A 27,604-nucleotide genomic window follows, 5' to 3' on the forward strand; every position below is an offset into this window, starting at 1 on the left:
CCACCGAATTAGCGGATGCTACCGCTGTACGGCTAGCAGAGTCCAGGACGGCGTTCATGGCGTAGGACGAAAAAGCCGACGCCTGAGAAGTCAAAGACGCAACTTGCGGAGCAGAGGTACGTGTGACCGCATTAATCTCAGACAGACAAGCTGAGATAGCTTGGAGTGCCCACACGGCTGCAAAGGCCGGGGCAAAAGACGCGCCTGTGGCTTCATAGATGGATTTCACCAGGAGCTCTATCTGCCTGTCAGTGGCATCCTTGAGCGATGAGCCATCTGCAACTGATACTACAGATCTAGCCGCCAATCTAGAGACTGGAGGATCCACCTTGGGACATTGAGCCCAACCCTTAACTACATCAGAGGGGAAGGGGTAACGTGTGTCATTAAGGCGCTTAGTAAAGCGCTTGTCCGGAAATGCTCTGTGCTTCTGGACAGCATCTCTGAAGTTAGAGTGATCGAAAAACGCACTCCGTGTACGTTTGGGAAACCTAAACTGGTGTTTCTCCTGCTGCGAAGCCGACTCCTCTATAGGTGGAGGTGGGGGAGAAAGATCTAGCACCTGGTTGATGGATGATATAAGATCATTTACTAAGGCGTCCCCCTCAGGTGTATCAAGATTGAGGGCAACGTCAGGGTCAGAGCCCTGAGCTGCGACGTCCGCCTCGTCCTCCAGAGAGTCCTCAAGCTGAGACCCCGAGCAGCGTGAGGAAGTCGGGGAAGATTCCCAGCGAGCCCGCTTAGCCGGTCTGGGACTGTGGTCCGTGCAGGAGTCCTCCATGTGAGACCTAGGGGCCACCCCGGGAGCATGCTGCGGCACAGACCCAGAGGGGCCTGGAGGCGATGATCCAACAGTGCCCGGGGCCTGTGTAAGGACCGGTCTGGACTGCAAGGCTTCTAGTAGCTTGGCAGACCATTTGTCCATAGACTGAGCCATGGATTGTGAAAGCGACTCAGAGAGTTTCTCAGCAAAAACTGCAAACTCTGTCCCTGCCGCCTGGACAGTGGAAGCAGGAGGGTCTGCCTGAGCCGAGGGGCCCACTAGTGACCGAGGCTCCGGCTGAGCAAGTGCAACAGGGGTCGAGCATTGCTCACAGTGAGGGTAGGTGGAACCCGCAGGTAACTTAGCCGCACAAGAGGTACAGGTGGCAAAATAACCCTGTGCCTTGGCACCCTTGCTCCTTGTGGACGACATGCTGTTGTCTCCTAGGAGAGTGATCACTGAGGGTATATCGCCAAAAGTAAACAACCCGGCCGAACAGAGAAAATATATACGAATATATATATATATATATATATATATATATATATATACACTCCGGCACCCTAGGGGGACCAGCACCGGGTGACCGGTGTGGCTTACCGACCGCCCAAAGCGGAGTGTGTGTCCACCAGATTCCCTGCCTTAGGTCTCCCAGAGCTGCAGAGCTCGTTCCTGAAAATCCTCCACCGGCAGAATTGTAAAAATGGCTGCCGAAGCTCTCAGGGGAGGAGGGAGCCGTGGGCGGCGACTAGTAAAGTGCGGGAATCTGGGGCCCACAGTGATCAGTGAGGGGGGGGGGAGGAAACCTAAAGTCTGCTCCAGCCCTCACTGCCGACGTCAGGTCGACTGTCCCGCCCTTACCCCTGACTGGCAGGCCCGGGGGCGGGAGTTATGGTACTAGGCCGCAATGAAGCCGGGGACTAAATTTAATACCGCGGCCGACAAACAGGCTCGGTCGGCGCGGAAGTCCCGGTCTTCACAAACCAGCAGCTGCTGCAGCGTCTGTGAAACAAGCGCTCCATGCACAGTCCCCATGGGGACACAGAGTACCTTTAGATGCAGGGCCCTGTCCCTGAGGATACATAGACTCCTGTCCGTCAGATTCCCACAGGGGCTGCGGAGGGAGCCCGGTCCCAGTAAATGGATGACCGGTCAGGATCCCACTTCTCCCAGAGCCTTTAAGGGATGGTGAAGGAAAACGGCATGTGGCTCCAGCCTCTGTACCCGCAATGGGTACCTCAACCTTAACAGCACCGCCGACGTAGTGGGGTGAGAAGGGAGCATGCCGGGGGCCCTGTGGGGGCCCTCTTTTCTTCCAACCGATAAAATCAGCAGCTGCTGCTGACTAAAATGGGAAAGCATGAGTGGATGTGTGCCTCCTTCCACACAAAGCATAAAACTGAGGAGCCCGTGATCCACGGGAGGGTGTATAGGCAGAGGGGAGGGGTTACACTTTTTCAGTGTAATACTTTGTGTGGCCTCCGGAGGCAGAAGCTATACACCCAATTGTCTGGGTCTCCCAATGGAGCGACAAAGAAATACATATTATATATATATATATATATATATATATATATATATATATATATATATATATATATATATATATATATATATATATATATATATATATATATATATTATATATATACACACACACACACACAGTTACTTTATTGAAGGGAACCTGTCAGGTCCTGTATGCACCCAGAATCAAGAGCGGCTCTGAGTGCACATTTCTAATCCCTGCCTAACTGTCCCCCGCCTGTAGTTACATACATAAAGAGAGGTTTAGAGAAAGTATTTCTAAATCTCTTCTATAATATGCTAATGAGGCCAGCAACTAGCCGCAAGGGTGTTACTTCCCTTGGCTAGTTGGCCCTGTGGTAATGCTAACATGCTAATGAATGCGCAGTGTCAGAGGCATGGTTGCTCTCACCTCTGCTGACACCATTGGTTTTTGTCTCAGTGCGCATGATCCGAAGCCTCCGTCACTTCTGGTCATGTGCACTACACCAGTTTGAAGCTAGGACGCGTACACCCCGGCTTCATAATGCGCATGACCGGAAATCCGGGGACTTCTGATCATGCGCACTGAGCCGAAAACCAGTGTTGGCCACGGTGGCAGCAGAAAGGTGAGTGCGACTAGGTCTCTGATGGTGTGCATTCATTAACATGTTAGCACACCCATAGGGCCAACTAGCCACGGGAAGTAAAGCTCTTGCGACTAGTCGCTGGCCTCACTAGTATATTATATAAGATATTTAGAAATACTTTTTCTAAACATCTCTATCTATACTACTAAATACAGGGACGGTTAGGCAGGAATTAGCAATATGCACCCAGACCCACTCTAGATTCTGGGTGCATACAGGACCTGACAGGTTCCCTTTAATAAAACAGCTGAAAAACAAAAATTGTCAAAAATGACTGTCCTTCAAAAGGGGTTTTCCACTATTTGGACAGCCCCTTCGCATTCCCCTTATTCGCCCCAGAAAAATAAATAAGTCCATACTCACCTCCGGTGCAGCTGCAGTTCCAGCGATGCTTGATGTCACATTTCCAGGGCCCACGTGATATTGTTATGACACGCGAGCCCGGTGACCACTCAGTGCCTGGTGTCTTGTCTTTCCGCCTTCGGACATTTGAGCAGGACGTCAGCGTAGCGCTCAACTCCTGCTCAACTGTCCGAAAGCGGAAAGACGCTGGGTGCTGATTGGTCGCGGAGCTTGCATGTCATAATGTCACGTGGGCCCCAGGAATGAGACTTCGGATATTACTGGATCCGTGGCCGCACCGGAGGCGAGTATAGGCTTATTTATTTATTTTTACGGGGATGTACGAGGGGAAGGAGTAAGAAGTGAACATGCTCTTTAAAATCTGGGAATATTTTTTTTTATCCGTCAGAATTGCGCGATTCTCTCAAATGGTGTATCATAAAACCTCTAATTATAGGATCGTTCAGAAATATAGAAAACAATATGGCGATCAGACCGTGATTAGTGACATGAATTTCCAGAACAGAGAAACTAAGCTCAAGAGTGGAGGTGTGAACAGGAGCCAGAGCGATCTCGCTGGGTTTTGGGAGCTGGAATTGCTCCATCAGGTGTTTTATGAAGACCAGTCCTAACGTATTAACAAGCCGAGCACCCCAAAAGGGTTAACCCATAAAACGTGATCTACCTGCGTTCCTGAGAGGTCTTCGATATTTTCGAACTCCATCCGGATAGGGTCGTGTGGCGGTAACCCCATGGGATACACAATCATGACAGCGCCTCTGAGCTGATCCAAGGCATCTTTTACCAGGTCCATTGTGACACAAACATTCGCTTCTGCCTGTTTCTAGATAGAAAACAAGGAGACAAAAGAAAAGTGGTGACAGGTTCTCATCAGATGACTCCAAAAAATAATAATGCGCCTTTTATAACCAATAACTCTGTTACTAGTAGCTCCCCCTAGAGGTGAATGTTAGCAGTGCACAGCTATGTCCATCAGCCCCATAGGCTATGAATGAGGAGGCAGTGGTCATACGCGAGGAGCCCTCTATTAAAAAACAGGGGACACAAGGTGCCCATTATGGGACCGCACACAAGCCAGAAACCATACATCATTATTTCGTTTGTATCTGTTATTCAATCATGGATTAGTTTTTTTTTTCCTTTTTGTAAATTTACCTGAACAGATCCTTTAAAAAAAGTGGTAAGAAAAGCTTAAAGTGTAACCAATATTTTAATTTTTATTTCATAATCATTTATTTCATAGATCTTATCAGACAAATTTGCTTCTCTCCCCCCCGGACTGATTTTTCATTCTCAAAATTCTGAATTTCCCGACAAAAACTGTCTTCAGCGAATACATAATTTTATATTACTGAGATAGGAGAGGACAGTTAGTGCTGATGAGAATCTATGTAGAAGGGAGAGGTAGAAAGAGAGGGAGGATCCAGAGGCAGAAAGAGAGGATCCAGAGGCAGAAAGAGAGGGAGGAGCCAGAGGCAAAAAGAGAAAATCCAGAGGCAGAAAGAGAGGGAGGAGCCAGAGGCAAAAAGAGAGGAGCCAGAGGCAGAAAGAGAGGGAGGATCCAGAGGCAGAAAGAGAGGAGCCAGAGGCAAAAAGAGAGGAGCCAGAGGCAGAAAGAGAGGGAGGATCCAGAGGCAGAAAGAGAGGAGCCAGAGGTAGAAAGAGAGGAGCCAGAGGCAGAAAGAGAGGGAGGATCCAGAGGCAGAAAGAGAGGATCCAGAGGCAGAAAGAGAGGAGCCAGAGGCAGAAAGAGAGGAGCCAGAGGCAGAAAGAGAGAGAGGAGCCAGAGGCAGAAAGAGAGAGAGGAGCCAAAGGCAGAAAGAGAGAGAGGAGCCAAAGGCAGAAAGAGAGAGAGGAGCCAAAGGCAGAAAGAGAGGAGCCAAAGGCAGAAAGAGAGGAGCCAAAGGCAGAAAGAGAGGAGCCAAAGGCAGAAAGAGAGGAGCCAAAGGCAGAAAGAGAGGAGCCAGAGGCAGAAAAAGAGGAGCCAGAGGCAGAAAAAGAGGAGCCAGAGGCAGAAAAAGAGGAGCCAGAGGCAGAAAAAGAGGAGCCAGAGGCAGAAAGAGAGGAGCCAAAGGCAGAAAGAGAGGAGCCAAAGGCAGAAAGAGAGGAGCCAGAGGCAGAAAGAGAGGAGCCAGAGGCAGAAAGAGAGGAGCCAGAGGCAGAAAGAGGAGCCAGAGGCAGAAAAAGAGGAGCCAGAGGCAGAAAAAGAGGAGCCAGAGGCAGAAAGAGAGGGGCCAGAGGCAGAAAGAGAGGGGCCAGAAACAGAAAGCGGGGCCAGAAACAGAAAGCGGGGCCAGAAACAGAAAGCGGGGCCAGAAACAGAAAGCGGGGCCAGAAACAGAAAGCGGGGCCAGAAACAGAAAGCGGGGCCAGAAACAGAAAGCGGGGCCAGAAACAGAAAGCGGGGCCAGAAACAGAAAGCGGGGCCAGAAACAGAAAGCGGGGCCAGAAACAGAAAGCGGGGCCAGAAACAGAAAGCGGGGCCAGAAACAGAAAGCGGGGCCAGAAACAGAAAGCGGGGCCAGAAACAGAAAGCGGGGCCAGAAACAGAAAGCGGGGCCAGAAACAGAAAGCGGGGCCAGAAACAGAAAGCGGGGCCAGAAACAGAAAGCGGGGCCAGAAACAGAAAGCGGGGCCAGAAACAGAAAGCGGGGCCAGAAACAGAAAGCGGGGCCAGAAACAGAAAGCGGGGTCAGAAACAGAAAGCGGGGCCAGCTCCACCTCTCTCCTCTTTTCTGCATAGAATCTTATAAGAACCAACTTTCCTATCTTTAGAATATAGAAATCTGTATTTTCCCTAGACAGAATTTTACTTGGAAAGTCAAAATTTTGAGAATCAAAGATGAGAACAGGAGGACAAAAAAGCAAATTTGTCTGATATAAAATATTACAAAGTTGCTTATTTTCATATTCACTATTGACTTATAAAATAAAAATTTAATTGGATGGTCTCGCTTTAAGAGAACAGAGCTCAGTATATAGTGTGACTATAACGGACATTGTAAGACACAACCTCCTCACACACAATGCACAGACGTTACTTTTGATATTAAGGCTTTGGCTTCTTCCATAGTTTTCTGTAAAACCTTCTTCATATTCTCATTTGGTGCTGAAAAGAAAAATATATATATATTATATAAGAAATATGTAATTAATTACATACACTGCACATATACATAATAAGCTATTCCTCATGTACTAGTGTAAGGCTAAGATCTCCCCCCAAATATGAGTGGTTATTATAAAAGAAACCAAACAAAACGATTCTGCACCAACAATACCCTCTACGGACGCCGGCCTGCCGCACTGACCACCAAAAATGGCCCCCGCTATCCCGACAGCCTCTGCAGGTTGGTTTCCTCCCCGCAGCCCTTTTATTGGAACGGCTCTAATGTGATCAGATCAGATTAAGAGATTACGTTAGGGATTTGCCCTAATAAAATAAGTGGTCTCAAGCCTCAGCTTTAGTTTAATAGAGGGAAAAAAAAAACCCAAAAACACAAGACCATTATTGCTAACTAACCACTTAAAGACTGAGCCAACTTCAACCTTTGGGACAATATATTTATTTTTCCTATCCTGTAGTCCATCAGCCATAAGCATTTTATAATATATCTGTTAGCCAGGGAGCGATGCACAAATAAAGCAATTTTGTATTTTTATTTTTTTAACAACATTTACCATTAAAATTAAAGGGGTTGTCCAACTACTAGGACAACCCCTTCTGATTCCACACTTTCCCAGGCAAAACAACAAAGCCTATTCTAATAATAATAATAATCTTTATTTCTATAGCGCCAACATATTCCGCAGCGCTTTACAATTCAGGAGGATCATATACAAACAAGTAACAGTTATAGAAAATACAATATTTAGAGGGAAAAAAGACAACCCTACCACAATGAGATGGGGGGGGGGGGAAAGGTACACGTGCTTATTTACAATGACAATCCAGCCATCTCAAGCAAATGGGGGCTAGATAGTGGCTTCCTGGACCAGTGGGCCAGAGCCTTGAGATGCATTTGGGTGCCATGGAGTTTGACGTGGAGTTATGTTGTGAGAAGTTGTAGAGGGACTATGTGACTTTAGTTTGATTAGGGAGTGTGATAGGCCGCCCTAAAAAGATGCGTCTTTAGGGAGCATCTGAAGCTGAGTAAATTGTGATTTGTCCTAACTTCTTCGGGTAGAGCGTTCCAGAGGATTGGTGCAGCTCGGAAGAAGTCTTGGATCCGGGAGTGGGAGGTTCAGATTAGTGTGGATGTTAGTCGAAAGTCATTTGCAGAGTGTAGAGAACGGGTGGGATGATAGACAGAGAAAAGGGTGGAGATGTAGGGGGGTGCTGCACCGTGGAGAGCTTTGTGGTGATAGACAGAGAGGAGGGTGGAGATGTAGGGGGTGCTGCACTGTGGAGAGCTTTGTGGTGATAGACAGAGAGGAGGGTGGAGATGTAGGGGGTGCCGCACTGTGGAAAGCTTTGTGGTGATAGAGAGGAGGGTGGAGATGTAGGGGGTGCCGCACTGTGGAGAGCTTTGTGGTGATAGAGAGGAGGGTGGAGATGTAGGGGGTGCTGCACTGTGGAGAGTTTTGTGGTGATAGACAGAGAGGAGGGTGGAGATGTAGGGGGTGCTGCACTGTGGAGAGCTTTGTGGTGATAGAGAGGAGGGTGGAGATGTAGGGCGTGCTGCACTGTGGAGAGCTTTGTGGTGATATAGAGTAGGGTGGAGATGTAGGGGGTGCTGCACTGTGGAGAGCTTTGTGGTGATAGACAGAGAGGAGGGTGGAGATGTAAAGGGTGCTGCACTGTGGAGAGCTTTGTGGTGATAGACAGAAAGGAGGGTGGAGATGTAGGGGGTGCCGCACTGTGGAGAGCTTTGTGGTGATAGACAGAGAGGAGGGTGGAGATGTAGGGGGGTGCCGCACTGTGGAGAGCTTTGTGGTGATAGACAGAGAGGAGGGTGGAGATGTAGGGGGGTGCTGCACTGTGGAGAGCTTTGTAGTGATAGACAGAGAGGAGGGTGGAGATGTAGGGGGGTGCCGCACTGTGGAGAGCTTTGTAGTGATAGAGAGGAGGGTGGAGATGTAGGGGGGTGCCGCACTGTGGAGAGCTTTGTAGTGATAGAGAGGAGGGTGGAGATGTAGGGGGGTGCCGCACTGTGGAGAGCTTTGTGGTGATAGACAGAGAGGAGGGTGGAGATGTAGGGGGGTGCCGCACTGTGGACAGCTTTGTGGTGATAGACAGAGAGGAGGGTGGAGATGTAGGGGGTGCTGCACTGTGGAGAGCTTTGTGGTGATAGACAGAGAGTAGGGTGGAGATGTAGGGGGTGCTGCACTGTGGAGAGCTTTGTGGTGGTAGAGAGGAGGGTGGAGATGTAGGGGGTGCCGCACTGTGGAGAGCTTTGTGGTGATAGACAGAAAGGAGGGTGGAGATGTAGGGGGTGCCGCACTGTGGAGAGCTTTGTAGTGATAGACAGAGAGGAGGGTGGAGATGTAGGGGGGTGCCGCACTGTGGAGAGCTTTGTAGTGATAGAGAGGAGGGTGGAGATGTAGGGGGGTGCCGCACTGTGGAGAGCTTTGTGGTGATAGACAGAGAGGAGGGTGGAGATGTAGGGGGGTGCCGCACTGTGGAGAGCTTTGTGGTGATAGACAGAGAGGAGGGTGGAGATGTAGGGGGGTGCTGCACTGTGGAGAGCTTTGTAGTGATAGATAGAGAGGAGGGTGGAGATGTAGGGGGGTGCCGCACTGTGGAGAGCTTTGTAGTGATAGAGAGGAGGGTGGAGATGTAGGGGGGTGCCGCACTGTGGAGAGCTTTGTGGTGATAGAGAGGAGGGTGGAGATGTAGGGGGGTGCCGCACTGTGGAGAGCTTTGTAGTGATAGACAGAGAGGAGGGTGGAGATGTAGGGGGGTGCCGCACTGTGGAGAGCTTTGTAGTGATAGAGAGGAGGGTGGAGATGTAGGGGGGTGCCGCACTGTGGAGAGCTTTGTGGTGATAGACAGAGAGGAGGGTGGAGATGTAGGGGGTGCTGCACTGTGGAGAGCTTTGTGGTGGTAGAGAGGAGGGTGGAGATGTAGGGGGTGCCGCACTGTGGAGAGCTTTGTGGTGATAGAGAGGAGGGTGGAGATGTAGGGGGTGCTGCACTGTGGAGAGCTTTGTGGTGATAGACAGAGAGTAGGGTGGAGATGTAGGGGGTGCTGCACTGTGGAGAGCTTTGTGGTGGTAGAGAGGAGGGTGGAGATGTAGGGGGTGCCGCACTGTGGAGAGCTTTGTGGTGATAGAGAGGAGGGTGGAGATGTAGGGGGTGCTGCACTGTGGAGAGCTTTGTGGTGATATAGAGTAGGGTGGAGATGTAGGGGGTGCTGCACTGTGGAGAGCTTTGTGGTGATAGACAGAGAGGAGGGTGGAGATGTAGGGGGTGCTGCACTGTGGAGAGCTTTGTGGTGATAGAGAGGAGGGTGGAGATGTAGGGGGTGCTGCACTGTGGAGAGCTTTGTGGTGATATAGAGTAGGGTGGAGATGTAGGGGGTGCTGCACTGTGGAGAGCTTTGTGGTGATATAGAGTAGGGTGGAGATGTAGGGGGTGCTGCACTGTGGAGGGCTTTGTGGTGACAGAGAGGAGGGTGGAGATGTAGGGGGTGCTGCACTGTGGAGAGCTTTGTGGTGATAGAGAGGAGGGTGGAGATGTAGGGGGTGCTGCACTGTGGAGAGCTTTGTGGTGATAGAGAGGAGGGTGGAGATGTAGGGGGTGCCGCACCGTGGAGAGCTTTGTGGGTAAGAACAAGCAGTTTGAATTGGATCCTGTGATATATGGGCAGCCAGTGCAATGACTGGCACAGAGCAGAGGCATCCGAGTAGCGGTTAGCCAGATAGGTGACCCTGGCTGCTGCATTAAGGATGGACTGTAGAGGAGAGAGTCTAGTTAGGGGGAGACCAATTAATAGAGAGTTACAGTAGTCGAGGCGAGAGTGGATCAGGGCCACGGTGAGGGGTTTTGTCATTTCCATTGTGAGAAAGGGGCGGATTCTAGAGATGTTCTTGAGGTGCAAGCGGCAGGAGCGGGCAAGAGATTGTATGTGGGAGGTGAAGGACAGATCAGTGTCCAGTATAACCCCCAGGCAGCGGGCCTGCGGCCTAGGACTTATCGTTGTGCCACACACAGAGAGGGAGATGTCAGGTTTAGGAAGGTTGGAAGATGGAGGGAAAAGCAGAAGTTCAGTTTTTGAAAGGTTAAGTTTCAGATAGAGAGCAGACATGATGTTGCAAACTGCAGTCAGGCAGTCACTGGTGTTCTGTAGTACAGCGGGGGTGAGCTCAGGGGATGAGGTGTATAGCTGGGTGTCATCAGCATAAAGATGGTACTGAAAGCCAAATCTGCTGATGGTCATTCCAATTGAGGCAGTGTAGAGGGAGAAAAGAAGAGGGCCAAGGACTGAACCTTGAGGGACCCCAACAGTGAGAGGGAGAGGAGAAGATGTGGAGCCAGCAAATGGCTCACCTCCCATTGCGGCGCCCTTCCAGTGGTGCTATTGTGACGACAAGCGAGCCCCGCATCCAATCAGCGCCTGCTTTTTCGTTTTCGGACCAAACGAGTTAATCAACAGGAAGTGAGTGCTGCGGATGCTGGTCACTTCCTGTTGGTTGCTTGTTTGGTCCAAAGGAGGGAAGAAAAGAAGCCGGTGCTGATTGGTGCAGGGCTCGCGTGACGTCACATGTGAGCCCCAGGGACACAAGACACGGCACCGCTGAGACTGTGAAAGCACAGGAGGTAAGTATAGGCTTTATTACCTGGGGGAAACATGTGGAATCAGAAGGGGATATCCAAGTAGTGGACTACCCCTTTAATGAATCAGGCACCTCACACCTCTCATGCTCGGTACTCTTAACTAGTGATGGGCGAGCACTACTATGCTCAGGTGCTCAGTACTCATAATGAGGCTCCACTCAAGTACCGAGTATAATGGAAGTCTCCTGGAAAAATGCTTGTGTGTACCATTGACTTCCATTATACTCAATACTTGAGTGGAGCCTGTCCGAAAGTCTGACCTGCTCATTAGGAGTACTGAGCATGGTAGTGCCCACTCATCACTAGTTACGAGTACTGAGCACACGAGCATGGTAGTGCCCACTCATCACTAGTTACAAATACGGAGCACCAGAGCATGGTAGTGCTCACTCATTACTAGTTACGAGTACTGAGCACACGAGCATGGTAGTGCCCACTCATCACTAGTTACAAATACGGAGCACCAGAGCATGGTAGTGCTCACTCATCACTAGTTACGAGTACTGAGCACACGAGCATGGTAGTGCCCACTCATCACTAGTTACATATACTGAGCACCAGAGCATGGTAGTGCCCACTCATCACTAGTTACAAATACGGAGCACCAGAGCATGGTAGTGCCTGCTCATCACTAGTTACTAGTACTGAGCACCAGAGCATGGTAGTGCCCACTCATCACTAGTTACGAGTACTGAGCACCTGAGCATGGTAGTGCCCGCTCATCACTAGTTACAAATACGGAGCACCAGAGCATGGTAGTGCCCACTCATCACTAGTTACAAATACGGAGCACCAGAGCATGGTAGTGCCCACTCATCACTAGTTACAAATACGGAGCACCAGAGCATGGTAGTGCTCACTCATCACTAATAAAAACTTGAAAAAGTGTTAAAATATTTATTACGTGGAAATAATTACTTGAAGTTATGGGCACAAAGCGACATTCCCATGACACCACTTCCTCCTCTGATTTCTATTAGTCAGGTAAGTCTGAAATCACTTAAGGCTCATAACAGAAATCAAAAGAAACAAGGTCATCAAAATGTCTCAGTAGTGCAGCCTCAGGACTTAGGCCTAATCAAACCACTACTCTGACTCCTCTAGTTTACTACATTTATTATTTTTACGTGATTTTACGCCATTAAATTCAATATAATGCTGAAAAATGAACCCTCACTAAGACTCATCCAGCAAATCCAATGCCCTAAATGCAGTGGGCAGCACCGGTCAGCCAGCGCCATAATTACCATGTCCATTCCGCCTTCCAATCTCGTCCTTTTTGAATACACTTCCTCCGCTGGGCACGCATTTAGTTTCCCATTCATCCTTTAGCTTCAGCTCCTCGATCTGCTCGTCCGTTAACCCTTGCATGTTGGGGGGCAGTGTGGTGCCGTGTTCTGACAATTCTTCCATCTCTGTGAACGGCAAGAGCTGTATAAGTGACAGTGGAAAACGTCTGCCATACAGTGGGTGAAATAAGTATTGAACACGTCCCCATATATCTAAGTAAATATATATCTAAAGATGCCATTGACATGAATTTCTCACCAGATGTCCGTAAGAACCTATCCAATCTACGCAGGCAAAGAAATCAAATCATAGATGTCCATAAAATAAGTGATATGTAATGAGAAATGACACAGGAAAAAAAAGTATTGAACAAACACATGAAGAAAGAGAGGTGCAAAAGCCATGAAAAGTCATGACATCAGCTGACATCTATCAGTAAGTAGAAAGCAATCCTGCCACTTAGTGAAAAATAATATCAAATGGTTCAACTGATGGCCTATAAAAATGTGTCTCATTGCCAAGGTGCCTCACAAGAAACATCTCATGATGGGTAAAACCAGTGAGCTGTCTTAAGACCTTCACAATCTTATTGTTGCATTATGTTCTTTCCATTTCTCGTTTATGGACCCAATAGTGCTCACTGGAACCTTCAGTAGTTTAGATATTTTTCTATAATCAATGGCGTCAGTAATTCAAATCAATAGGAGGCAGATGTGCAGCTGCTATAAGACGACGGAGCAGCTCTGGAGCTGATCATTCCAGACCGCCTACTGCTGTCGGCACTGAGATTACCTGATGGGTGGGGGTGCAGGGTAGCGGGCCCCGGCTGATCAGACATTGATGACCTATCCTAAGGGGTACTTTGCACGTTGCGACATCGCTACTGCGATCTCGTCGGGATCAAATCGAAAGTGACGCACATCCGGCGCCGGTAACGACGTCGCAACGTGTAAAGCCTGGAAGCACCGATAAACGATCGCAAATCGGTGATCTGTGTAGTGTCAATCATTTCCATAATTTCGCTGCAGCGACAGGTACGATGTTGTTCCTCGTTCCTGCGGCAGCACACATCGCTGTGTATGAAGCCGCAGGAGCGAGGAACATCTCCTTACCTGCGTCCCGCCTGCAATGAGGAAGGAAGGAGGTGGGAGGGATGTTTAAGTCCCGGTCAACTCCGCCCCTCCGCTTCTATTGGCCGCCTGCCAAGTGACGTAGCTGTGACGCCGCACGACCCTCCCCCTTAGGAAGGAGGCGTGTCGCCGGCCAGAGCGACGTCGCAGGGCAGGTAAGTGCGTGTGAAGCTATCACAAGATATTGCATCTGCGACGGGGGCGGGGACTATCGCGCTCGGCATCGCTACAATCGACTAGCGATATCTCAGCATCCAAAGTACCCCTAAGGATACACCATCAATGTTTAAGTAGTGGACAACCTCTTTAGTTGCCCTCATATTTCAAGTGGTTGTCCATCTATATCAGGGGTGGGCAATTAATTTTCCCATGGGGCCGCATGAGAAATTGGGATGGATTTAGAGGGCCGGACTAATATAATTAACTCAGTTTTACCCAATACTGTATACAGTATATATACTATCCCTTCATATACAAACAGTAAGTTACAGACTGTGTGACCCCTCGTGGCCCTGCACGCACACGTCCGTTTTTTCTCCGGCAGCACGGGTGTCACACGGACCGCACACAGATGTGATCTGTGTGACATCAGTGTGACAAGTTACCAGAGAAAACACGAGTCTTTTTAATAAAAAGATTTTCTATATTTACCTCTCTCCAGCGCTGCTGTCTGTGGCTCTGCTGTCTCTGGCTCTGCTGTCTGTGGCTCTGCTGTCTCTGGCTCTGCTGTCTCTGGCTCTGCTGTCTCTGGCTCTGCTGTCTCTGGCTCTGCTGTCTCTGGCTCTGCTGTCTCTGGCTCTGCTGTCTCTGGCTCTGCTGCCTCCCGCTCCTTATCGCTGGTAATTATACTCACTGAATATTCACTGCAGTGAGCAGCTGGAAGCAGGGACAGTGCTGGGGGCCGCATCGCTGGGTGAGTATACAGGTGTGTGTGTTGAGAACCTGGAATTCGGACCATCTCGGGGACTCGTCACAGTTCCCAATGAACTCTGATGAACCCATGAAGCTGTAGCGTGGGTGTCGCAGGGTGGTCATCAGAGTTCATTGGAAACTCTGATGACCTCCTGGAGGTCACTGTGCTTGCAGAATACTCACCTGTCCCTGCGGTGATGTCCTCAACAGTGCTGTGCCCGGTGCTGTCATCGCGATGCTCCGGCTTCCAGGTCCTGAGTGCGGTGAATAATCAATGAATGAGCGGTGGTCAGGAGCGGGAGGCAGCAGAGCTGAAGAAAGAAGGTAAATATGGAAAATCTTTTTATTTCCCAGACTCGTGTTTTCTCTGGTACCTGTCACATGTATGCAAACAGGTACCGGAGAAACGCAATCAGGCCCTGTAATGGCGGTATGGCGCTGCAGGGGGCGGGGAGGGAGCGCGTGGTACCCGATGTAACTCCAATACCACTTGCAGTTACGGGCTTCTCTCCCTCTATCTATCTATAAACACACACACACACTATATATATATATATATATATATATATATATATATATATATATATATATACACAAACAATCAATCCCCATATACTACATCACTACACCCCCATATACACCTGTAATATACATCACTACACCCCCATATACACCTGTAATATACATCACTACACCCCCATATACACCTGTAATATACATCACTGCACCCCCATATATACCTGTAATATACATCACTACACCCCCATATACACCTGTAATATACATCACTGCACCCCCATATATACCTGTAATATACATCACTACACCCCCATATACACCTGTAATATACATCACTGCACCCCCATATACACCTGTAATATACATCACTGCACCCCCATATATACCTGTAATATACATCACTGCACCCCCATATACACCTGTAATATACATCACTACACCCCCATATACACCTGTAATATACATCACTACACCCCCATATACACCTGTAATATACATCACTAGACCCCCATATACACCTGTAATATACATCACTACACCCCTATATACATCACTGCACCCCCATATACACCTGTAATATACATCACTACACCCCTTTATACACCTGTAATATACATCACTGCACCCCATATACACCTGTAATATACATCACTAGACCCCCATATACACCTGTAATATACATCACTGCACCCCCATATATACCTGTAATATACATCACTGCACCCCCATATACACCTGTAATATACATCACTGCACCCCCATATACACCTGTAATATACATCACTGCACCCCCATATATACCTGTAATATACATCACTGCACCCCCATATACACCTGTAATATACATCACTACACCCCCATATACACCTGTAATATTCATCACTGCACCCCTTTATACACCTGTAATATACATCCCTGCACCCCCATATACACCTGTAATATACATCACTGCACCCCCATATACACCTGTAATATACATCACTGCACCCCCATATATACCTGTAATATACATCACTGCACCCCCATATACACCTGTAATATACATCACTGCACCCCCATATACACCTGTAATATACATCACTACACCCCCATATACACCTGTAATATACATCACTACACCCCCATATACACCTGTAATATACATCACTACACCCCCATATATACCTGTAATATACATCACTACACCCCTATAAACACCTGTAATATACATCACTACACCCCCATATACACCTGTAATATACATCACTACACCCCTATAAACACCTGTAATATACATCACTACACCCCCATATACACCTGTAATATACATCACTGCACCCCTTATACACCTGTAATATACATCACTACACCCCTTTATACACCTGTAATATACATCACTACACCCCCATATATACCTGTAATATACATCACTACACCCCTATAAACACCTGTAATATACATCACTACACCCCCATATACACCTGTAATATACATCACTGCACCCCCATATACACCTGTAATATACATCACTACACCCCTATAAACACCTGTAATATACATCACTACACCCCCATATACACCTGTAATATACATCACTGCACCCCCATATATACCTTTAATATACTTCACTACACCCCTATATACACCTGTAATATACATCACTGCACCCCCATATATACCTGTAATATACATCACTGCACCCCCATATACACCTGTAATATACATCACTGCACCCCCATATACACCTGTAATATACATCACTACACCCCCATATATACCTGTAATATACATCACTGCACCCCCATATATACCTTTAATATACTTCACTACACCCCTATATACACCTGTAATATACATCACTGCACCCCCATATATACCTGTAATATACATCACTGCACCCCCATATATACCTGTAATATACATCACTGCACCCCCATATACACCTGTAATATACATCACTGCACCCCCATATACACCTGTAATATACATCACTACACCCCCATATACACCTGTAATATACATCACTACATCCACATATACAGTTAGGTCCAGAAATATTTGGACAGTGACACAAGTTGTGTTATTTTAGCTGTTTACAAAAACATGTTCAGAAATACAATTATATATATATATACTAGAAGGTGGCCCGATTCTACGCATCGGGTATTCTAGAATTTACGTATTGTGTAGTTAATGTATGATTTTTGTTATATATATATATATATATAGATGTTGTCGTGTGTAGTTACCAAGTGTTTGTGTAGGAGCTGTACATGTTCTGGGTGTTGTCTGGGTGTGGCGGGGGGTGAGAGCGGTGTTGTGTGTGTGTTGCGTGTGTTGCGTTGTTTGTGTAGCGTTGTGTGTGTATGTGTTGCACGGTTTGTGTGGGTGTGGTGTGTTTTGGGGGGAGGTATGTTTTGTGCAATGTGTGTGTTGCATGATATGTGCGTATATTTATGTATGGCGCGGTGTTTGTGTGTTGGGTGTTGTGTGTGTGCAGCGTTGTCTGTGTGTGTGGGTGTCTGTGTAGGGCGGTGTTTGTGGTTCCCAGTGTGTGTGGTGTGTTGTGTGTGTTGGGGGAGGTGTGCACCTCCCATCGTGCTCCATCCGCCATGCTGCGCACCCCCCATCGTGCTCCATCCGCCATGCTGCGCACTCCCAAACGTGCTCCATCCGCCATGCTGCGCACTCCCAAACGTGCTCCATCCGCCATGCTGCGCACTCCCAAACGTGCTCCATCCCCCATGCTGCGCACTCCCAAACGTGCTCCATCTGCCATGCTGCGCACTCCCAAACGTGCTCCATCCGCCATGCTGCGCACTCCTCATCGTGCTCCATCCCCCATGCTGCGCACCCCCCATCGTGCACCATCCTCCATGCTGCACCAGCATCAGCCTCTCTGCCCTCAGCATCAGCCTCTCTCCTCCCAGCATCAGCCTCTCTCCTCCCAGCATCAGCCTCTCTCCTCCCAGCATCAGCCTCTCTCCTCCCAGCATCAGCCTCTCTCCTCCCAGCATCAGCCTCTCTCCTCCCAGCATCAGCCTCCCCCAGCATCAGCCTCCCTCTCCCAGCCTTCCCCAGGATCAGCCTCTCTCCTCCCAGCCTCCGTCCTCCCAGCCTTCCCCAGCATCAGCTTTCCCCTCCCAGCCTCCCTCAGCATCAGCCTTCCCCAGCATCAGCCTCTCTCCTCCCAGCCTCAGCCTCTCTCCTTCCAGCCTCCCCCAGCATCAGCCTCTCTCCTTCCAGCCTCCCTCAGCATCAGCCTCCCCTTCCCAGCCTTCCCCAGGATCAGCCTCTCTCCTCCCAGCCTCCCCTTCCCAGCCTCCCCTTCCCAGCCTCCCTCAGCATCAGCCTTCCCCTCCCAGTCTCCCCCAGCATCAGCCTCCCCAAGCATCAGCCTCCACCAGCATCAGCCTCTCTCCTTCCAGCCTCCCCCAGCATCAGCCTCCCCCAGCATCAGCCTCCCCCTCCCAGCCTCCCCCAGCATCAGCCTCTCTCCTCCCAGCATCAGCCTCTCTCCTCCCAGCATCAGCCTCTCTCCTCCCAGCATCAGCCTCTCCTCTCTGTCCCCAGCATCAGCCTCTCTCCTCCCAGCGTTCCCTAGCATCAGCCTCTCTCCTCCCAGCCTCCCCCAGCATCAGCCTCCCCCAGCATCAGCCTCTCTTCTTCCAGCCTCCCCCAGCATCAGCCTCTCTCCTTCCAGCCTCCCCCAGCATCAGCCTCCCTCTCCCAGCCTTCCCCAGGATCAGCCTCTCTCCTCCCAGCCTCCGTCCTCCCAGCCTTCCCCAGCATCAGCTTTCCCCTCCCAGCCTCCCTCAGCATCAGCCTTCCCCAGCATCAGCCTCTCTCCTCCCAGCCTCAGCCTCTCTCCTTCCAGCCTCCCGCAACATCAGCCTCTCTCCTTCCAGCCTCCCTCAGCATCAGCCTCTCTCTCCCAGCCTCCCCCAGGATCAGCCTCTCTCCTCCCAGCCTCCTTTCTCCCAGCCTCCTTCCTCCCAGCCTTCCCCAGCATCAGCTTTCCCCTCCCAGCCTCCCTCAGTATCAGCCTCTCTCCTCCCAGCCTCAGCCTCTCTCCTTCCAGCCTCCCCCAGCATCAGCCTCTCTCCTTCCAGCCTCCCTCAGCATCAGCCTCCCCTTCCCAGCCTTCCCCAGGATCAGCCTCTCTCCTCCCAGCCTCCTTCCTCCCAGCCTCCTCCAGCATCAGCCTTCCCCTCCCAGTCTCCCCCAGCATCAGCCTCCCCCTCCCAGCCTTCCCCAAGATCAGCCTCTCTGCTCCCAGCCTCCTCCAGCACGCCGTGCTCCTCTGCCGACACTCACACACACGATCACATACACTCACACACACCCGATCCCGACACTCACACACACCCGATCCCGACACTCACACACACCCGATCCCGACACTCACACACACCCGATCGCATACACTCACACACACAGACAGACACTGACTATATCGCACATACGCGCTCACATTCACAACATCCGGAGATACCACATGCTTCTGGCCATGTGATCCTCCGTCAGGTCCTGGAAGGTCACAACAGCACAGTATCGAGGCCGAGAAGCAAGCGATATCGCCGGATGCTGTGAGTATGTGGATGCGATGTGTGTGTGAGGTGTGTGTGAGGTGTTTGTGAGAGTGAGTGTGATCTGATGTGTGTGTGTGTGTGCTGTTATGTGCGTGCGTGTGGATCTTCCGCCGCTGCAGGACCTTGATGTGCTAGTAACTATGCTAGGATGGTTACCAGCGCATCACGTCCCCCACTCGCACGGGAGCCCACACCAGCATACGGCGGCAAGGCCAGCAATGCGAGGGTAAGTGTCGGCTGGGTTGGCGGCGTACGCTGATGTGGGCTACCGTGGGGGGGGTGGTTGTACAGTACTCACCTGGGAGCCGTGACCGTGTCAGTTCGGGGAATGCGCGCGGGGGGGGGGTTTGGCAGAGCTAACGTCCATTGCGTGAGGGGGGCGTGGCGTGGCCGAGTTGCCAATGCCTGCAGGGTGCCGGGGCGAGAGGCCAATCTGTGGGGGGGGGGGCGGAGCCTGGGCGAGCGGCTGGCCAATCCGTGTGGGGGCGCAGCCTGGGCGAGCGGCCAATCGGTGTGGGGGGCGGGGCCATGGCGAGCCCAGCGGCCAATCAGCTTTGTGTCACCGTAAGGACACAATTTTGAAGCATGACAGACAGACAGACAGACAGAATAAGGCAATTATATATATAGATATGGGCTGAAAGTGCACACTCCCAGCTGCAATATGAGAGTTTTCACATCCAAATCGGAGAAAGGGTTTAGGAATCATAGCTCTGTAATGCATAGCCTCCTCTTTTTCAAGGGACCAAAAGTAATTGGACAAGGGACTCTAAGGGCTGCAATTAACTCTGAAGGCGTCTCCCTCGTTAACCTGTAATCAATGAAGTAGTTAAAAGGTCTGGGGTTGATTACAGGTGTGTGGTTTTGCATTTGGAAGCTGTTGCTGTGACCAGACAACATGCGGTCTAAGGAACTCTCAATTGAGGTGAAGCAGAACATCCTGAGGCTGAAAAAAAAGAAAAAATCCATCAGAGAGATAGCAGACATGCTAGGAGTAGCAAAATCAACAGTCGGGTACATTCTGAGAAAAAAGGAATTGACTGGTGAGCTTGGGAACTCAAAAAGGCCTGGGCGTCCACGGATGACAACAGTGGTGGATGATCGCCGCATACTTTCTTTGGTGAAGAAGAACCCGTTCACAACATCAACTGAAGTCCAGAACACTCTCAGTGAAGTAGGTGTATCTGTCTCTAAGTCAACAGTAAAGAGAAGACTCCATGAAAGTAAATACAAAGGGTTCACATCTAGATGCAAACCATTCATCAATTCCAAAAATAGACAGGCCAGAGTTAAATTTGCTGAAAAACACCTCATGAAGCCAGCTCAGTTCTGGAAAAGTATTCTATGGACAGATGAGACAAAGATCAACCTGTACCAGAATGATGGCAAGAAAAAAGTTTGGAGAAGAAAGGGAACGGCACATGATCCAAGGCACACCACATCCTCTGTAAAACATGGTGGAGGCAACGTGATGGCATGGGCATGCATGGCTTTCAATGGCACTGGGTCACTTGTGTTTATTGATGACATAACAGCAGACAAGAGTAGCCGGATGAATTCTGAAGTGTACCGGGATATACTTTCAGCCCAGATTCAGCCAAATGCCGCAAAGTTGATCGGACGGCGCTTCATAGTACAGATGGACAATGACCCCAAGCATACAGAAAAAACTACCCAGGAGTTCATGAGTGCAAAAAAGTGGAACATTCTGCAATGGCCAAGTCAATCACCAGATCTTAACCCAATTGAGCATGCATTTCACTTGCTCAAATCCAGACTTAAGACGGAAAGACCCACAAACAAGCAAGACCTGAAGGCTGTGGCTGTAAAGGCCTGGCAAAGCATTAAGAAGGAGGAAACCCAGCGTTTGGTGATGTCCATGGGTTCCAGACTTAAGGCAGTGATTGCCTCCAAAGGATTCGCAACAAAATATTGAAAATAAAAATATTTTGTTCGGGTTTGGTTTATTTGTCCAATTACTTTTAACCTCCTAAAATGTGGAGTGTTTGTAAAGAAATGTGTACAATTCCTACAATTTCTATCAGATATTTTTGTTCAAACCTTCAAATTAAACGTTACAATCTGCACTTGAATTCTGTTGTAGAGGTTTCATTTCAAATCCAATGTGGTGGCATGCAGAGCCCAACTCGCGAAAATTGTGTCACTGTCCAAATATTTCTGGACCTAACTGTACATCACTAGACCCCTATATACTACACCTGTAAAACTACATTGCCATATACTACATCACTACACCCAAATATTACTCACCAGTTACCGCCCCCCTCCCCTCCACTCCCCCCATTGTCCCCTCAGGTTACTAGTCACCACTCACCTTTCCCTCCTCAGACACCTTTGTACGGGCTCCCGCTGACATCCTTCTTCTCCTGCCGGGCAGGAACTTTTCAAATGACACACACGCGCGCGCCGTACTGACGACATCAGGGCGCGCGCGTGTGTGTCACAGATAAAGTGCTGGCAAGCAACAGAGGACAGATTCCTTCGTTCCGCTGCTGCACTGTGCAGCGCTGCAGGATCTGTCCTCTGTTCCCTGCACGCCGGCACGCAACGTGTGATGAGGGCAATCTGACCACGGGCCGCCCGGAGCCTGGAGCTCCGGACAACAGGTCAGATTGCCCTCATCAGTGACCGGCCAGCAAGGACGCCCGGAGCCAGGCGGGCCGGTCACAGAGAGAAGGCGGGCCGGATGTGGCCCGCGGGCCGCCCCTTGCCCAGGTCTGATCTATATAATATTGATGAAGTCTCTTTTGGATCGGTCATCAGTATTAGATCAGTAGGGGTCTGATACCCCAGAACATCACCGATCCGCCATTCCCAGGATTTACTGTCTGGTGCCCGCTGCCAAGAACGGCCGATAAGTCCCAATTTAATTGTACAGGAGGTGATCAGTGAACAGAGATGTGTGGTCCGCCTGGGAATGGCTGAACGGTGGGGGGCCATGTTTGAGACCCCTACTGATAGGATATTGATGACTGATTGAAAAGAGAGGTCACCAATATCATAAAAAAAAACGACCCCCACTTTAAAGGGAACCTGGCAGCAGAAATTTTGCCCTAAACCTAAACGTTTCCCCTTCTGCAGCTCCTGGGCTGCATTCTGGAAAGGTTCCTATAGTTTTTGTGCCCCCTTTTAGACCAAATTAAATACTTTATAAAGTTGTACCTTTTGGTATGCAAATCTTCTAAATTATCCATGGGGCGGGCCGTCTGGTGTCCGTTACTGTCCCTCCTGCCGATTTACGTCGTCCCCCAACGCTCCATTTCATACTTCAGGACACCGCCCAGTGCGCCTGTGGTCCTGGGCATGCGCCGTGCGACTGTACCGGGACTGTGCACTGTGTGCACAGTGTGACCGCTGGTGACGTGTTGCGCAGGCACGAGATTATAGGCGGCGCTGTGATTGTCATCAGCAAGTATCCGCCCATAATCTCGTGCCCGCGCTTTCCCCTCTGCCTCCAGCGTTCTGCGCAAGCGCTGGCCAGATGACCCCACGTTACCTCTTTCCCATCTTGCCCTGGAGCAGGAAATAGATGGGAGGTGCGGAGCAGGACACCACCAGTTACGAGAGGTGACGTCGGGTCATCTGTCCAGCGCTTGCGCAGAACGCTGGAGGCAGAGGGGAAACCACGGGCACGAGATTATGGGCGGATACTTGCTGATGACAATCACAGCGCCGCCCATAATCTCGTGCCTGCGCAACAGGGCACCAGCGGTCACTGTGTCCTGAGGTATGAAATGGAGCGTTGGGGGACGGCGTAAATCGGTAGGAGGGACAGTAACGGATACCAGACAGCCCACCCCCATGGATAATTTAGAAGATTTGCATACCAAAAGGTACAACTTTATAAAGTATTTAATTTGGTCTAAAAGGGGGCACAAAAACTATAGGAATCTTTCCAGAATGCAGCCCAGGAGCCGCAGAAGGGGAATCTTTTAGGTTTAAAGAAAAATTTCTGCTGACAGGTTCCCTTTAAGTGTATATGGATATTTCTAAGTTATAATTGATTTTGAAGAAAACTGGGTGTCATCCAATCAGTCAGTCCTGAATGCCAGGAAGCCAGCTCCGGGGCAATACCGGTACATAGCTAATTACAGTCTCAGCTTGCTCAGGGTCTGTCCCTCTGTAGCCAAAATGTTGTGAGTGTTTCGCCATTGTCAGTTATGGCGCATGCGCAGGGTCAGTTTCTCAGCTCAATGGCGTTATTCGGAAGCTACTGCGCCTGTCCAGCCACCAACAATGACACCGCCTGAGGGAGATTGTGGCCAGAAGAGGCAAATACTGACTGGTCAGTTCTAGATCAGAGGCGGGCAGGGGGTGGATAATACCAAGACTGTCAGGAGAACCGGCCTGCTGCGCTTGCACCATGAAACTCCTACGGCTGATTACAGAATGACAAATTAGGTTTCGGCAAATAAGTTATCCTTTAAATCATCTACAAAGCACAAAACCCCATCCATGTCTCTTGTTAAAGGGAATCTGTCACCGGGATTTTGCTCCCTCATCTGTCAGCAGCATAATATAGAGATATAGATCCTGATTCCAGCGATGTGTCACTTACTGAGCTGTTTGCTGTCATTTTGATAAAATCACTGTTTTCTCTGCTGCAGATCTTGCAGTTATACAGAGCTCATGAATATGCTGGACTACCTGCAGCACAAATAGTCCTCTAATGATAATCTCCTGCTGATTAAGCAGTGATTCTATCAAAACTACACTAAGTGGCTGCTCACATCAGTGGTATTTTGCAGGAAAGCCGGATCCGGCACAAATTCGTTTCAGTTCTATTCATTTACAATGGAAGCGCGGCAACATGCGGTTGTGTATGACGCACGCAACCACATCTTGCCACAAGTCCATTGTAATGAATGGAACTGAAACGCATTTGTGCCGCATCCGGCTTTCCGGCAAAATACCACTGATGTGAGTGGCGCTTAAGCAGCCCAATTGAAAAAATACCCTGGAGACAGGGAAAGATAGACAAACGTGGCGCCAATCTGAGTGTAGTGAGTATATATATATATATATATATATATATATATATATATATATATATATAAAAAATAAATAAATAAATAAATAAATAAAGGTGTTACATTGATACATCTTTTTTCTCATAATTATACCTGAAGAAGGCTGAAGGATAAAACATCCGAGCCGAAACGCGTTGTATAATTAACCATATTTTAATCAGGAGCGCCGCAAGACTGGTAATTGCCTTTGGAGCTTAAGCAGCCCAGTAAGTGACACATTGCTGGAATCAGGGTCTCTGCTCCTACATTATGCTGCTCTCAGATTATGTGGCAAAACCCTGGTAACAGATTCCCTTTAAAAGTCCAAAATTCTGCTAATGTCTTTCATGGAGAGAATCCTCCGCGGTTTCCTTCTGATAGGACATGTTTCATGCACAAGGTCTCACCGGCACAGATCCTACTGACTTTCAGGCGTCCATTATATATGGAGGTCACTTCCTTCACCAGTAAATCTACAGGAACCTCAACGCTTGTATCAAGCAGGAACTGACTCTCGTCGCCATGTTTCACATGTAGTCGCACCATATCTGCTGATGAAAAAAAAAAAAAAAAAAAAGAAAAGTCACATGACGTCATATGGGGGGACATGTAAATATAAAATAAAAAAATAAAAAATAAATCACAAAATAATATCATATTGGTGGGTTTGTTCAGAATATTAGTAGGACCATCACAATTAAACAGAGCTAAGTGGTGCTACAAGGCTCCGATGTCATTTGTAAAGTATCATCCTGTAAGAATTATCTTCTCGACTGTATAAAAGCATTCATATCACTCACTCTCTGTTGGAAGAAATCCCCTTCTCACACTTCACAAAGAGCTTCTGCAGCAGCAGCAGGATAATTACTAACACCCTTAAAAGGGATTGTCCAAAATTAGAAAAACATGGCTGCTTTCAGAAACAGCGCCTCCCCCAGACAACAGGTTGTATGTGGTATTGCAGCTCATCTCCATGCAGTGAGGATAGGCAGAGCTGCGACACCAGACACTTCCCAGGATCAGGGGCGGCTTCTGAAAGAAAGCAGACGTCTTTCTAGTCCTGGACAAGCCCTTTAAATTGAAAGTACCGTGTTTCCCCGAAAGTAAGACCCTGTCTTACATTAATTTTACCCCAAAAAGTCCCACCCTGTCTTACTTTCAGGGGAGGTCTTACATTAGCCGAAAAAAAATTACAATTTCTTTTTAACCAATAAATTAACATTTATTAACATGCTGAAGAGTCGGTCATCACCAAACAGTAGAATAAAACAAATGTAGCGTATCAAGAAGATCTTGTTACTACCGTATTACCGTATGACGGTATTTCCATGTATAACATGTAAAACAACGAACTAACAACAACAAACAGTCTGACTGTACAGACTGTAAACTGCACACAGCCCCATACCCCATAACAGTGCCGTATCCCACTGCACACAGCCCCATACCCCATAACAGTGCCGTATCCCACTGCACACAGCCCCACATCCCAAAACAGTGCCGTATCCCACTGCACACAGCCCCATACCCCATAACAGTGCCGTATCCCACTGCACACAGCCCCATACCCCATAACAGTGCCGTATCCCACTGCACACAGCCCCATACCCCATAACAGTGCCGTATCCCACTGCACACAGCCCCATACCCGTGCCGTATCCCACTGCACACAGCCCCATACCCCATAACAGTGCCGTATCCCACTGCACACAGCCCCATACCCCATAACAGTGCCGTATCCCACTGCACACAGCCCCACACCCCATAACAGTGCCGTATCCCACTGCACACAGCCCCATACCCTATACAGTACATGTTTCCCTACTTGGTTTTTAAATGCTGGACGTTTTCCTCTGCGGTGCGGCTGTGGGTGCGAAAGGCCTGTGCTGCAGGGAACGCTGTGCCAATCAGCAGGGAAACAGCGGTGACGTGGGGCTGGGGCGGCCAATTACAGCCCGAGCTGCTGGGCCAATCAGCGCTCGAGCCGGGGGGCGGCGGTGACGTGGGGAGCAGAGGCGGCCAATGAGCTGTTGAGCTGGGTGGATTGCGGGGTTAACACAGCGAGTTAACCCCATGAGCACTGGACCCGCCCAGCTGCACCTGAGGACACCTCTGGAGCCTGGGGACCCAATGGGGGACAGCGGCGGCTCAAAGGTAAGGGCCTTACATTTCACAGCGGCCCCCCAACCCTGCCTTACATTCGGGGGAGGCCTTACATTGAAGGACCCCCCCGTAACCCCCACCCTGTCTTACTTTCGGGGGGGTCCTACTTTCGGGGAAACACTAGGAGTCATTATCCCTTATACCGTATCTGTGCTGTAGGCAAACTACAACTCCCAGCATGCCTTTCCAGTAAGATATTAATGTTCTGATCGCTGACACCAGGTGTCACACGCATGATATACTCCAGCTGTGCGGCTGTCAGGGCATGCTGGGACTTGTAGTGTCGTCACTTAGTGACCTCTGGCCCCACTCTATAGCAGAAGATAGACGTTTATACAGAACGCTCCTTTAGTCCGGCATCACTGGGCCGAATACGATTAAGGTTATCAGATATACTGCTGACCAATTACAGAAAAACCACAACTCCCAGCATCCTGCATGAGCTGCTGATGGCGGGGGCCGTAGTTCTCTTAGAGGAGAGTAATAGGGCGGCTGACATAGTCTACATGTAGAATTCTGCCTATAGCACTCACCGGCGGCTCCCAGCTCCTGACGGGCCTGCTGACTGCTGCACACTAAACTTCCGGTGTTGGTTTCCACGGAGACAACTGTCAACATCCGGCTTCCAGGGAGGTCCTGTCAACGGGCTTTGGTATAGAAACCACGCCTCTGGTCGCTGATTGGATAAGCGTCTTTTTTTCGTTGCGGAAGATAAAGCTGATTGGTACAGAACCTGTGACGTCACCAGTGCTGCTCGCTGAGGTTGCCTTGTGGGTGTTGTTCTCTGTTATCAGCCACTGGCTTCCGTGGCTAGCAGACATCCGGAGTCACCCGGGACAATCAGACCTGAGACCCCTTCCAGGGCTTATATATTGCAAGTCTAAGGCTATGTGCGCACTTTGCATCCTCTGGCAGAAATTGTCTATGT

At 49.4% G+C, this 27,604-nt stretch overlaps 1 protein-coding gene across 4 annotated transcripts in view; it reads right to left on the reverse strand.

The window, feature by feature from the left end:
* CFAP298 (cilia and flagella associated protein 298) overlaps nt 1–27,304 on the reverse strand; it is a 50,465-nt gene extending 23,161 nt beyond the window's left edge. The window contains exons 1-5 of one of the 4 annotated variants that reach the window (XM_075332999.1): nt 27,210–27,304; nt 24,921–25,064; nt 12,309–12,476; nt 6,324–6,391; nt 3,947–4,105 (exon numbers count right to left, since the gene is read on the reverse strand). In XM_075332999.1, the coding sequence (XP_075189114.1) occupies nt 3,947–4,105; nt 6,324–6,391; nt 12,309–12,476; nt 24,921–25,064; nt 27,210–27,294 (624 nt within the window). In that variant the 5' untranslated portion in view covers nt 27,295–27,304. Of the gene's footprint in view, nt 1–3,946; nt 4,106–6,323; nt 6,392–12,308; nt 12,477–24,920; nt 25,065–26,338; nt 26,417–27,209 lie in introns of those variants that run through there. The other 3 variants (XM_075333001.1, XM_075333002.1, XM_075333003.1) reach the window with 3 other exon arrangements.
* Between the last annotated feature and the right edge of the window lie 300 nt (nt 27,305–27,604).

Source organism: Anomaloglossus baeobatrachus, chromosome 2 (assembly GCF_048569485.1).
Source record: "Anomaloglossus baeobatrachus isolate aAnoBae1 chromosome 2, aAnoBae1.hap1, whole genome shotgun sequence".
NCBI classification, from domain to species: domain Eukaryota; kingdom Metazoa; phylum Chordata; class Amphibia; order Anura; family Aromobatidae; genus Anomaloglossus; species Anomaloglossus baeobatrachus.